General features: G+C 41.6%; 1 protein-coding gene across 1 annotated transcript; it reads right to left on the reverse strand.

Annotated features, from left to right (window-relative positions):
• Positions 1-838: 838 nt before the first annotated feature.
• LOC139413354 (sideroflexin-1-like) lies at positions 839-13,086 on the reverse strand. The gene is made up of 11 exons (XM_071160617.1): positions 12,886-13,086; positions 9,038-9,224; positions 8,055-8,225; positions 6,661-6,759; positions 5,446-5,521; positions 5,256-5,341; positions 4,929-5,056; positions 4,572-4,621; positions 4,148-4,197; positions 3,872-3,919; positions 839-3,723 (listed from the first exon to the last, which is right to left on the reverse strand). The coding sequence occupies exons 2-11, from the start codon at positions 9,199-9,201 to the stop codon at positions 3,627-3,629; spliced, it is 969 nt and encodes a 322-aa protein (XP_071016718.1). The 5' UTR covers positions 9,202-9,224; positions 12,886-13,086; the 3' UTR covers positions 839-3,626.
• Positions 13,087-14,265: the final 1,179 nt, after the last annotated feature.

The following is a 14,265-nucleotide window of genomic DNA, read 5'->3' on the forward strand; positions in this document are numbered from 1 at the left end:
AGTAGTGAGCACCAATACTGACAACTACATGGGTACTGGACATGGACACACATTAACATGAAAACATTCATGGAGTGTAGCGACATCATAGATTGTCTTCAGTGTTGTGCCTTTAATGTGCTGCCAAGACCAAATTCCATGACATGCCTAAGCTAACCTAGAGATATTTCATATAAACACAATGACATGCCTAAGCTAACCTAGAGATATTTCATATGAAAGTTATTGCATGAAAATATCTTGATAGAGGATCGTCATATAAAGCTGAAGCCGATGACAAACGCTAAAGACCACTGCTTTTTCTACTTCTTCAATTCCAAGCCTTGCATGTTTCTGTCAGCATATAAAAAGGCTGGGCTATAGGTTCATTTGTTCTAGTCACATTTCCTTGCGCTCCCCACCAAAAGGATCAGAAAACAACTAAATGACGATGATAAAATAAAGCTAGCTACTGCTGGATAACTTACTCTAAGTGACGGTGATAAAATAAAGCTAGCTACTGCTGGATAACTTACTCTAAGTGACGATGATAAAATAAAGCTAGCTACTGCTGGATAACTTACTCTAAGTGACGATGATAAAATAAAGCTAGCTACTGCTGGATAACTTACTCTAAGTGACGATGATAAAATAAAGCTAGCTACTGCTGGATAACTTACTCTAAGATCATAGTAAATTGTGACTTGGTTTATATCATGCACATTATAGAAACAGTACAAACATTTCCAATACATGTTTTTTTTTTTAAAGAAAGGTGGTACCCCCACCCTTTACATTGGTTATTACACAGCACCCAATTCCAGGCCAGACTCCAAGATGCGCAATGGTGCCAACTTGCTCATGAAATATGGTATTTTATTCAATTATGGACACACAAATGTGACTAGTGGAATAACCATTTACTATGTGTGCGTAGGTACAGTACAGATGAACCAGTATCTGCTGGAATTGGGGTTAAGTCCATTTCAATTCAGTCGATTGAGAAGGAACTGACTCCAACCCTGGTATTTACAGTTGAAAGCCATGGTATAATGTAGTAGTGTTTACTGTATGGCCATAACACTGTGCTGCAGTGCATCTGATCGTCTATAGACATACATTTGCAATAAAATGTATGAGGAGCCTAGCCTTGTTCCATATCTGTGATATCCAAATCCTATGGCCAGTCACCCTAAACAAGACCACAGAACTGGGACCAGGCTATGCGGATACATTACAAAAAAACACAAAAGTTTCATATCAGTCTGAGGAGGAGATTCATGTCTTCATTGCATAAATATCCACTGATTTCATTCAGAGGGAACTACCAACTAGAGTGGTTTGGTAGACATGCAATACTGACTGAGGAAAAGGTGACCTATAGCCTGGCAAGACCGCACAAACAGATCTGGGACCAACATGGCGAAGCCATATTAAAGTCAGCCGGGACAATATTGAATGGTGGTTTTGACAACTATATTCAAACTCTGACACAAACACACTGAAAATGTGTAATAGTTGTTCTAACTTCTAGCTGAATAAATGTTGCCACCTGGTGGAGAAATGGAACAGTGCACCCTGAAGTTTTAAATCTAATACCTCGCCACCATTTATTTGTTAAATATATCCTGTTACGTCATCTTAATCCCGCAAAAATATACCCGTTGTACATACTATATTTCCACCAAAGTTACTCAGTTGATACGGTACTATGAAATTGTCTAGACTACTAAACAACCATATTACTACACTTGACATCTAGCTGGATATTCAACAACATTAATATACTGTATTATAGCCCAGGTTTGATCAGGAATGCTCTAACTAAGCCCAGATTTTCCACACAGGAATTAAATATCCAAGCATTTCTTCCAACTGTCCTACAATCTAATCAATGATTTCCTTTTACACAAGGTTAAAGGGATACTGACAGATTCTAGCAATGCTAGCGTATGCTAGCGTACATGTAGACTACCAATCATTGTGCTAACACTAGTTAGCCTTGGCCCGCAGAAATATCTAACTTCCTTCACACTGCATGTAGAGACATACAACTGGTATCCACGAGTTAATCAGAATCTGGGTAAGTGGAAAATGCCAGAATCTCACTGTATCCCTTCATGACCATGGGCTGCATTTACTAAAGACAACCACGGGCCACATTAAATCAGCTTGGGAGACACATTTGGTCAGCGGGCCTGTAGTTTAAGACCCCTGGTTCTCACAGCTTTGTTTTATGACAATAAAACGATATTTGGTACACATCACCACAACACAATTAATCTAAAGCTAACAGACTGGGATTCATATTTATGCCCTTGCCTCTTATTGCAGAAGTTGGCCCCACCACACATCTAGGTCACCACTGCAAGTTAACTCTTCTTTGTAACAGACGAATGACTAAAGAGACAATAAGTGTCACAAACTGACAGGAGGCCTGTGGCAGGGTGGTTAGGACAAAACATAGATACAATTCCTTTAACATTTAGACAATACAGTACATTCCCCTTCAATGGCAATAGTGATACACGGCACAAATTTCACCAACAATCATTCATGAGTTCCGTTGAAACTGCACAGACACAATCCAAATTCATCCATAGTGTTTCCAAATCAAGAGAGGCCTTGATATGAGGCTTAAACATTAAGCCTTTGATCCTGTCCTATAGAAACCTTTATTCTGCCTTATCATTGTCATCAGTGCTATTGGGGATGTGCTTACTGAAATCTAATTTAGGAATGCTCATGCAGTGTTATTGCACCTCTAAAGGTTTTCTTGATAACACAAACACACAGGGTTCCCAGTGCACTAGGTTGAGAGCGGTTGAGGTGGGACAGGGTGTGTGCAAGTACACTTCCAAGGGAGATAGAAACTGTGCTCGTCCTGTTCATTGGGGCACACTCACTGGAGCAAAACATTTTGCAACAGAAAACAAAACCCTGGTAGACCCAAAAAGCAATTCAAAAACAGGTCAGTCTAATGTGCTCATGAACCAACTGTTATCCTTCACTACCTGTACTAGACTACAGTTAAGGCAATTTGAGGGAGTGGATTTCTAGCAGATTACATTTGACTATTTTCTCATTTTAAGTCATGAATGGGTTTCAGTGCACACAGCTCAAAAGGGTACGATCTCAAACACAAGGGCAATAAATAACAAAACACACTTTGGGGAGGAAAAAATAACAAAAAAAACTCTGGGGTCAAATACAAGAGGTGACATGTATGTAGTTAGTGGTGATGGAAGTAAATTTTGTCATTCTGTGACATTCACAGCAGCCAGTAACTAAACATCCACAACCCCAGGAAGGACAAATACACCAGACTAAACCCAAATTAAACCATAGTCTGTTTGGCTGTCACGCTACTCTCACCTCAGGTGCATCTCATTACTCTGAAGTGGCTTCCTCGTCTCCTTTCCTTTATCTACAATGATGACAAAAGCCTGACAGGTAGGCTCCCCCTTATTCAATCCTTTCAGACACACCCCTCATCATAATCAAATCCTAAAGCCTATAACAAACATTATAGTAAACAAACAGGTAAATACAAAAATAAGCATAAATATAATATTCTCTTTGCCCGCTGAGCTGTACTAGCAGGGTTCAGCCAGCAGAGGGGGCTGGTCAGTGGTGTGTGTGTGGTCCTACAGGCCTTTGTTGAAAAAGACGGTAGTAGTGTGGGGACTGTTCTGTCGTATCCTCTCCTGCAGATCTGGCTCCAGGCTGCTCACAGTCATAGAACTATATAGGGAGGGCGAGTTAGAGAGAAAGAGGGGATGAGAGAGTGAAAGGGAGGGAGAAAGAGAGAAAATGATTGATTAGACAGTTGTGTAGGAAAAGCAGGTCCACGGTCTATATCTAAGGTATGTACCAGATGGCCATAACGTACCTCTTCTGTGGGAACAGGGCGCAGCACAGAGGAGTAGCAAACACCAGACTGAAAGAGAGATGGGAGGTTTTGTCAAACCCGAGTTTAAGTAAACCGTGCAATACACATGGTTTGCAATGGCGACGTTCAGTATTCAGAGCTCCAGTCCATTTAAAATGTTATAGTTAGTTTGCGTACAGTGCATGCCATTGCGAGAGGATTTATAACTGATAACATGGATGAAACGTGTACCAAACAAACAGTTTACAGTAACATTAACTATAGATAGATACTTACCACAGACCCACCAGTCCCACCTGTACTGGAGCATTTAGGACTGGGAACCGCTGAGGAGAGAACACAGTGAGAGAGAGAAAGTGAGACTCCAACCAGAAGCAGTTTTTCATAAAATCAAAACAAACGGTACACTGACAGTATTGTGGAGATTTACAGGCGTGGTCCAGATCTGTTTGTGCCATCTTGCTTATTCATACAGTCATTGGCAAAACAGCACAAACAGATATGGGACCAGGCTAGAGTTTTACTGGATATCAGACAGCACAGATTTCCAACAAAAATTGCATTGCATGTTTAACACGGCTGAACCATCCAGATTGGTTTGAACTCCAAATAGAGGGTAGACCTAGTGCAACAGTGGCTACATGCCACACTCTCCCTACTGACTGTAGAACCAGCATGCCCATGGCTGTTGTAACATTACCTTCATAAAGGCTTTCTTCTCCAGGGCGTTCATGATCACAGGGGGGATAGCTGTAGACAGAAAACAATGAGTATTTTCAATAGCAACATTTCTGTTATTTCACAACACGTTGCTGATTCTGATCGTCATCTACAGTTTTAAGGGGGCTTTGCTAAATCATCTTTCCCAGAAGTACTGGTGTGAGGACAGTGAGTTTCAGACCAAATTACACATGACCAATTGATCTGGATTGAAACTACATGTTAACTCCTTACCCAGTGGTTCCCAAACTGTTTTGCGTTGTGAAATATTGTGTCGCACCAGATAAAAAAAAACTAAACAATGTTCAATCCATCATGTGTGAAACACAGTGCTTACCCATAGCTGGCACGGCCATGCCAATCCTGGACACCACCACCTGAATGATGCCCGACTTGGCAGCGGTGACTGACTCCCCTAACCGGTTTCCATTTTCATCGGTCACTGGGATGCCGTACTTCAGCTCCCTAAGGAGAGGATGGAATTCAACCAAACCTGTCATAGTCATGTTAATCAATTTGTATAACTTTTAATTTTTACAAATACATTTGAAACAAAGTGTTTGACAGCAACTCAGTCCTAACCCCTCACAGAGCTGACCAAAAAGACAGCGCTAAGGAAAACCTTTGTCCCTAGTTAGGAGGTGTGGTCTAAACTCTAGCTCACCTCTGCCTCATGAAGGGGATGTTGATACAGTTGGCAGCAGCTACAGCAAAGAAGGGGACGAACCGGCTCATGACGGCTGGAAGGCGCTGGGGAGGGAGTTTGTTTCAATGTAGAGTTTTCACAGCGCAAAAAAAAAAAAGCAAAGCAAATGCGCAAATCCACTAGAACTAAGATGATCCAGAGACAGTACCTTGGCTAGAGACTTGAGTCCCAGGGCTGTGACTACGGCTCCGGTGGTCGCACTGACGTACGCTGCAGCCAGCTGACTGAGAGAACATCACACAAAGACATTTACACCTCAATTTACTGAGCCTCGATACGGTTCCTGTTCCATTTACCAGAGTCTATCTGATACACAGACAGAATGATCCTAAATACAGAGGTCTCAGGTCACAACACATACGGAATGTAGTTAAGCCTCATTCATTGAACACCGAAACATGACAAGCCAGGCAAAGACAAGATGCACCAATAATGATTGAAATGGCCCCCCAGTCTACATGCTCGTTCCATGATAGTTTCAACCTGCATATGAACTGAGGAGCACCAGCATTGCTGGCTCCTATTCCTCGTGTGTCCTGGTTAGAGTGGGTGCATCGCAATAGTCTAAAGTGGAATCCTTTCCTTGTATCCTTCCCTTCATCTGCACTGATTTGAAGGAACTGGACAGGTGACATCTGATAGCAACAGTGTAAACCTTTCACCGGTCATGTGTTTTCAATTTGGTACAGACGTAAGAGGACGCCCCTTTAAACTGTTGAGATACATCCCTGGTTTGTACAGCCTCTCCACCAGGAGCTGTATGTATCAAAAGCCTCAAGAGTAGGAGTGCTAATCTACGATCAGTTCTCCCTTTTAGATCACGATGCATGGGATTACATGCATTGGGGGGGGGGGGTGACATGATCCTAGATCAGCACTTTTACTCTGAAGCATATGGTCCCAGACCAGAAAGATATACACAAATGCCTTGCTTCCTCTACCAGCTGCAGACATGGAGGAAGGGGTAAAGCTACAACCGTTCAGTTGGAATGGAGGAGCATGCTGGACTAAACAGTGGGGTGTAATACCGCTGTAAGGGGAGGAGTGTAGTGGACTGGGGTTCCACTGGCTAGCCTCTGCAGGCCTCCATACAGAGCTACGGGTGCATCGCAATAGTCTACTATGGTCTTCTCTCCTTGCCTCTTTTCCTTTGTCTGCACCGATAAGAAAATAGAAGACAGGTGAAAGCAACATAGGGGGAAGTGTTATGGGGATTTGCTCCCACCTAGCCATGTCCTTTCAGATCAGTACTGATGAAGGAAAGCAAGTGAGGAGAGGAAGCTAGCTAAGGCTATGAGATGCTCCCTAGTACAGGTACAGCAGGGCTGGTTTAGTATGTGGCATTAGTGTTCCCAGTCCCTACTTGGTGGTGAGGGCAGCGTCTCCACTGCGGTTGGTGTAGTTGACCACAGCGTTGAAGGACTGGTTCACCCACTGCCAGAACACCACCGCTGGAGTCGTCCTGGAGGAGATGATGAAAACGAGGGAGAGAAGGGTGGGGAAAGGATAGAAAGGGAGACAAAGAAAGTGTGTGAACAAGCATTAATAATTTCAGATATTTAATTCAGAGACAGAATGCTTGAATTAATCATTCAAACAAAGGCAAATCATGACTTGTAAAAAGGTACAAATGTCACTTTCCACATTTGTGCACAGTTTACATGACTTTGTGTTTTTATTTAATTTAACTAGGCAAGTCAGTTAAGAACAAATTCTTATTTAGAATGACGGCCTACCCCAGGCCAAACCCTAACCTGGACAACGCTGGGCCAATTGCCCTATGGGACTCCCAGTCATGGGCGGTTGTGATAAAGCCTGAATTCGAACCAGGGTCTGTAGTGAAGCCTCTAGCACTGAGATGCAGTGCCTCAGACCGCTGCGCCACTCTGGAGCCCAGTGTGACTGATTGTATGCCCTTTACTCTTCAGACACACAACAATAGCTGCAGTGTGCTACTCTGGTCTTGCCCTCTGAGCAGCAATGTAAAAGGCACAGTGGAAGGTATGCAGAGAGAACATGAAAACCATCCAAGGCATCCACACGCTGCAAGGCCAATAGCGGTGTCCTGACCCTCATTAAACAGCTTAGGAATCTTCCTTTTCGATGCCCACAAAATAAAACATTTGTTTTACATTGTAGCAGACGCTCTTATCCAGAGCAATTAGGGTTAAGTGCCTTGCTCAAGGGCCCAGCAGATTATTCACATAGTTGGCTTTGAGATTCTAAAACAGCAACTTTTCGATTACTGGCCCAACGCTCTTAGCCACTATGCTACCTGCTTCCCGAATACACAGAACACTGCCATCGAACCCAGTCTTCAGTTGAAAGAGAAGAGACTACACCGATTGGGAAAGTCAACTGCATAGGTTGTTTATGCCATTAGGTGACAAGTTCTAACATGCTGCATTTATTCTACACACTTTTTGTCCTGGCATAACTTACTAATAAGCAAGAGAGAAGAGCATGAGCGGCCCATATGGTGTATGTGTTAAGCCAGCCAGCAACAGCGCGCACCAGCCACAGCATTCACAGCGTGGGTGGAGATTTAGTCCTCATGAAGAATGTTGAAATATCCCTGCTTTGCAGTTAGTTGCCGCATCTGACATGTGCCTCTACATTTCAATCTGCAACATTCACCTCATCAGATCTTCCTCTTCCAGTACGAAGCTCTGTGTGTTTTTAATGTAGGTGTTTTATGCCACACACAAATTGCATTTAACATGTATTGAATTGAAAAGTCATCCACCCCAGTAGTACCTGTAGAATGTGAGCATACAGCCGGTGATGGTCATGTTCATGGGGACCTGGGCAGACATGCGTCCCACCACCACCATCTTCTCTCCGGTGTCAGGGTGGAAGGCAGAGTCATAGATGTACTTGGCTCTCCACAGCTCATCTTCTGTCAGACCTGGCCTCACCACTCCTAACCTGGACACAAGCACATCCTCTAAACAATGAGTAGAGGCACATCAATTCTTAGCATCGGGGCAACTTATTGCAATGTTTGATTTACAGAAACACGGGCTAAAATAAATATAGGCTAAAGCTTCACCTACTTACAATGTTTTAACAAATCAAATTGTATATCAGACATATTTTGCAGATGTTAGCACAGGTGCAGCAAAATGCTTATGTTTCTAGCGCCAACAGTGCAGTAATACCTAACAATACACACAAATCCTGCAAATATTTCTGCAGTTCTTTATAACAAAGACAATCTTAGACATTTATTTAGGTGTTTTCAGTTCACCTCTGATGTAAGAGACAAACCGGTATGACAGATGTTCCAACCTACAAGCCTAATTAGTGGCCTGTGTCTAAAGATGTTTGTTAGTTTCTCTTATTACACAGTGGGGGCAAGAGAGATATCAGGTTAAGGTAACTGCTAGCTAGCTCCTTGAACTCCTCAGTTTAGACTAGAGACAATGTTGAGAGTCCATGCTCATTCATAAATGCATTAATGGAAATTGATTCCTACCCAGGGGCCAGGGTAACTTCCAAATAACCATTCACATTTTAGGCCACAGTAAACCACCCCTCTAACATAACCCAATGTCAACTCCACTACCACCCCTACATTCCTCTTATCCCATTAATCTCTCACTCTACCCCCTTTCAATACCTGTAGATCTCTACAGAGGCCGGTGTGTTCTCCAGCATCTCAGAGGACTTTAGGATGTTCCTGGGATCAACCACCCTCCTCCTCCTTCCCTAGGTGTCCTCCCCCCTCCCCTCCGTACCTGTAGTTCTCCACAGTGACCCGTGCGTCCTCCAGTGTCTTAGAGGACTTGAGGATGTTCCTGGGGTCGGTGACGAAAAAGAAGTGCTGGGCGCGGCCCATGAATGTGCTCTGGTCCCATCGCGGCTCCTTGATGTTAATGTCCAGGGACAGATCTCCAGACATCCTTGAGTTTACTATGAGACCACCTGACAACAGAAACAAGTTAGTTAGAAATGTGATTATTCTCTGCACATTTGACAAATACTTTTTTTTTTGTTGCCCTGTAACGTTAGAAAGACAAAAATTGGCCTTGTGGATGAATTCAACCAGCTCATGGAGTTTAGTGACTCGAGCAGAACTCAAAAGGCAAATTATAAAAGATTACTCCTCCTTCCTAGCTAGGACAGCCAAAACACACCTCCTGATTGGAGGGGCCCTCGCCACCTCTAGTATCCTCCCCAAATCATAATAAAAAGGACAAGGAGGCTATCATCAGGGCTGTTTCTATTTGAGCCAACTGGTCATTGTAGGAAGGTAACGGTGTTGTTAAATACAGAAAGTCTGGTCTTAACCAAATTCTCTGACTATGGAGCTTGCGCCAAACTGCATCAGCATTATTGAAGTGAATTACATTGCCATCCTGAATCTTCTTCCAGCATTTTACGCCCAAATTCAACCTGAATGACGAGCAGTCCAGCACTCAGTTTGAGAATAGGCCTAGTGGCGGTCTTTTACATGCATATCTAGGCTATGAATCATCTGACCAAAGCTATATCAGAGCCTGGCAGTACAACAATAAACAAACTGAGGCATGAAAAGTCTAGCTTCCAACCACTGGAGTTATCATGATGTTTGGTTTCCTAGGTAATGAGGTGATAAATAGTTCTTTCAAGCTGAAGGTTACCAAAGTAAGTTCATTGCATTGTGGCTCAAAAAGTGATTACCGCTACTTCAAATTAATGTGGTTTCTAGCTGCCTGAAACATATCAAGGAACATGTTTATGCTATGTGAGGATCAGTGGTGACACATCATTTTAGCAAAAAACTACATGTCACATATCAGTTTGCAATCAATGTAAAAAATATATATAATTGAGTTAAGAAAGCCACACACAAACACGGTCTCTTTTTTTGTTTTCTTGAGTAAGGCAACTCCAAAATGCAGGTTAGCTCAGTGCTTTCTCTAAAATGCAGCCTAGCTCAGTGCTTTCTGTGGTCGTAGGGCAAGCCAGCAGAAAATACGTAGCGCCGTTATTGGCTAAGTGTTTGGTCACTCATGGGGACACTACATCACCGCCAAGTCTAAAGGCAGAGCTAGAAAATTCAAGCCCCTTGGGTGCTGCCATAAGTGCCCATCTAAGAATGCTCAAGGTCATTGGCCACAGATAAAATGACATCAAACCACGCTAGATCTACAGTAGTTTTCAAAACCTTAGCTAGTAGTCATCATCATGAATCAAGTCAACAATGTACTGGCAAATCCTTTTTAATCCTTGTCATATGAAGATAAATTATAGATAAAATGTATCGGTGCTAATCGGCCATAAACATTACACAACAAGCCGGAAATTGTAAATTCAACAATGAGGGGTTTGGAAGGAATCAGTGGCTAACAGCAAGCATTGCAAAGCAATCATTAGCCTGGCTGTATGGTCCCAAGTCTAAGATTAAGGGTCTCTTTACCTAGTTTAAAATGATAAACATTCAATATTAGCCATGCTGTCAATAAAGCATGATTTGTGCCCCGCTCAAAACAACTTAATTCAGGAACTGCAAAATCTGACTTTAGTGAGTTCAAGACAACTGGGATCTCGGGAAAAACGAGCTACGACTGGGAAAATACATTTTGAAACTTTTATCCAACTCGGAATTGTAAAATCGGGAATCTTTCTAGAGCTACAACCTCATGATTCAACCTTTTTGTTTTGTTCCCAGTTGTCTTGAAAATAACCATAAATCAAGAGAATGACAGACCTTGATGACAAAATTTGCCCACGAAGGACAGCCGTGCTACCTTCCTGTTCAAGTGAGCACAGCACAACAAGGTAAGTCCAAAAATGTACTGTATGCTGCTGCATAAATTATGTAATATGCTAGGGAGATATGTATACTGTAGCTAAGAAAGTAATACTAAGAGTATGTTGTGTAGTAAGCTGTTAGTAGGCCATGTGCTTCACCCTAATAATTTGGTCCGTTCCCCCCTCATATCTTAGCCTACTGTTCTAACTTGGTGGTGCACATGTAGCCTATAACCTGTTTTTGAGAAATGTAATTGAATATTGTAAGAGCTTTAATTGTCTGCATATATGCCCCCTTTATCCTACGGTTCTGACTTAGTGTACATGGAGAACACTAAGAACGGCCCATGATTATATATATAATATATATATATATATATATATATATTATATTATATATATATATATATATATATATGTTATTTTTACTGCTGCTCTTTAATTACTTGTTACTTTTATCTTCTCTTATTTCTAATCCTTTTTTTAACTGCACTGTTGGTTAGTGGCTCGTAAGTAAGCGTTTCACTGTTGTATTTGGCGCATGTGACAAATACAATTTGATGGTCTGAATTCGGTTGCTGTACATTTCAAAAGTGCTGAACAAATAGTTATATTGACTACATCCGTCCTAGCTCACTCATTAATGTCTTAATCAAAATTACAGATTGCCTCTTATCCGCTTGTCGTCCCCTTATGCCTTAGCTTGTACATCTCAATTGTCAGAAGAATCCACATTTGTTTAAGTCAGCCAGCCAGCCATGTAAATGAGGCTGAATGAAGTGCTTCGCTGCCAGACAAGGCACCACTGATAGCCAGGTGTAGCAGTGGTATAGTGCAATTACTGTATTGTTTAGTGTTGTGGCATGCATCCCATCCCCAATTATTTATTTTTTGCCCCACCAAGATTTACATGCTAAAATCGCCACTGGAGAGGATAGTGGATATGCATTGACCTATATTTTGTTATGCAAATCAAGGTGTAAGCCTAAACACATCCAAAATCATTTGCAGTTGTTTTCACATAATAGTAAACCAATTGCTTTGTCTATACAATAACCACTTGTGTAGACGTCATTGCGACATGGTATGAATTTACAAATTCTGTACTTAAACCACCTGGACAACAAAGCTGACCATCAAATACATTGTAACATCTTCCTTCTCTTTGTCAACATATTGCAGTAAGACAACGTGGGAAAATAAGTAATGTTAGCTATTGTAATCAACAAAGTGAACCTTAATGAACCCAAGCTTTATTGCAACAAGGTACGTGACCGGTGCAGAAGATGACAGATGGGCCGTCACACGACATTTCTGGCATTACTATAGGCATTATCGCTCAATGCGTGACACTCATGAAAAGTAAAGGAGAAAACAAGACCAAAACAGAAATTGTGCCTAGGTACAAATTGTTAATATTACTTGAATATAACGTTAGGTGACTAGAAATCAACCTGCACTTTGCATCACGCTATTGACAAGTCATTGATTCAGCGATGTGACATTTAGTGAGTGCAGTTGACATTAGCTAGCTAGCTAACGTTACGTAGCTAGCTAAAGTTAGCATGCTCACTTTTAGTTAACCAGCTACTTTTCTCAGTTTGCTTGACAAATATTGAAGCAGTAGAATGGGAGTCTGACAGATACGGTCTTGGTATATATATATATTGTGAACGAACATGGTAACTTTTTAGTTAGCTAGTTATATGGCTAACCTATAGCTAGTACGTCACCACGTTGTAAAAAAGGAGGAAACGACCGAACGTGAGCATCTTCGTGTTAGCTCGCGCTAGCTATACATTTACTAAATGCACAAACCCTGCCAACAAAAGCACCAAAACATACATACCTTGGTTCAATGTCCACCAGCTGTGTTCACTATATAATTGCAGAGAGCTGTAAAACTGTGACCTCTCAGTGATATCACCGAATGGCTTGATGTACACCGTGCCAGTCTCTCTACCTTGAAAGCTGAGGCGAAAAGACGGGTTCGTCCTTTGTTACCACAACCACAAAGTCATAACTATGACTAAACCCCGCCTATTTCTACAATTGATCTTCTTAAAATCTTAAACCTTAACCTTAAACTTGACAACTTAGCTAACCGTATGCATAGCCCTAGCATTAAATTAAGACCAAAAAGCAAATGTTTTTTTTCATGAATGTTTATGGTATAGCCCATATTGACTTTGTGGCTGTGATTACTAGCTAGTGACGACCGGAAAAGGGCGGTGTAGAACTACAGCATGTTTGTAATTTGTTCCATAGCGATGGGAAGTTGGCTAGAATCACTGGGCGTTGGTGGCAAACGGAAAATGATTGGTTTATTGTATCTGCCCAGCTAAATACTTTAAAAAACAAACTTCTAAAATAGTAAAATATATGTATTTCAATAAGATTGACCTGGATAAATCAAGATTATATAAGAGATACATCGTTTTTTCCCCCGGACATAAATATATATTTTAAATCATGTTTTTCTATTTCTCAGTCTATCAACGTTGCTACATTTTGGTGCAACACCTTCCTCAAGCCCTCAAATGTTCCTGTGTCCCTCAACTGAAGGTGAACAAAACAGTGTTTTCCAATCCCACCAGAGCCCAACTATGCATGCACATCCCAGTGGAAACTAACTGTGTGACTCACCACAGTGATCCCGTGACTCACCAGAGGTTCTTTCCCACCCACCATTTGAGAAACAGCTTGAACTGAACACATCATAATGTGTGTGTGTGTATGCAGCACCATATGATTCATCATATGATTAATGATTGATTCACTGACAATCTATATTTAATAATAAACTGAAGATATTTTCAGTCATAACTGAGTTTATAAACTACAGTAGACTACTGGCCTACATTTCCTTCATTATCAGGGATTTTATACTACTACCATGATATGGCATTACTCAGACAGAAGATTGTAGCATAACATCTCTCACTGTCACCCAGGAACACTAGCCATGTATTCTTGTCAATTACAATAAGTACTAGCTTTAATACCTCAAATATTTGTAATTGTGCTCCTAAATTTCCCAACTTTGGCGCTCTGCCCTTTGCCTACTTTGTGAACCTTGTAATGTAATTACAGAGGGATAGACACAAGCTATAGTATGGGAGTAGTTAAGACACTAGCTATAGTATGGGAGTAGTTAAGACACTAGCTATAGTATGGGAGTAGTTAAGACACTAGCTATAGTATGGGAGTAGTTAAGACACTCGCTATA

Source organism: Oncorhynchus clarkii, chromosome 1 (genome assembly GCF_045791955.1).
Source record: "Oncorhynchus clarkii lewisi isolate Uvic-CL-2024 chromosome 1, UVic_Ocla_1.0, whole genome shotgun sequence".
Lineage (NCBI taxonomy): Eukaryota > Metazoa > Chordata > Actinopteri > Salmoniformes > Salmonidae > Oncorhynchus > Oncorhynchus clarkii.

Excerpts from the sequence above, each read along its gene's own strand:
- LOC139413354 (XM_071160617.1), bottom strand. The coding sequence starts at position 9,201 with ATGTCTGGAGATCTGTCCCTGGACATTAACATCAAGGAGCCGCGATGG. Across the intron at positions 8,226-9,037 it reads GTCACTGTGGAGAACTACAG|GTTAGGAGTGGTGAGGCCAG; the intron begins GTACGGAGGGGA and ends GCTTGTGTCCAG. Across the intron at positions 6,760-8,054 it reads TGTATGCTCACATTCTACAG|GACGACTCCAGCGGTGGTGT; the intron begins GTACTACTGGGG and ends CATCTCCTCCAG.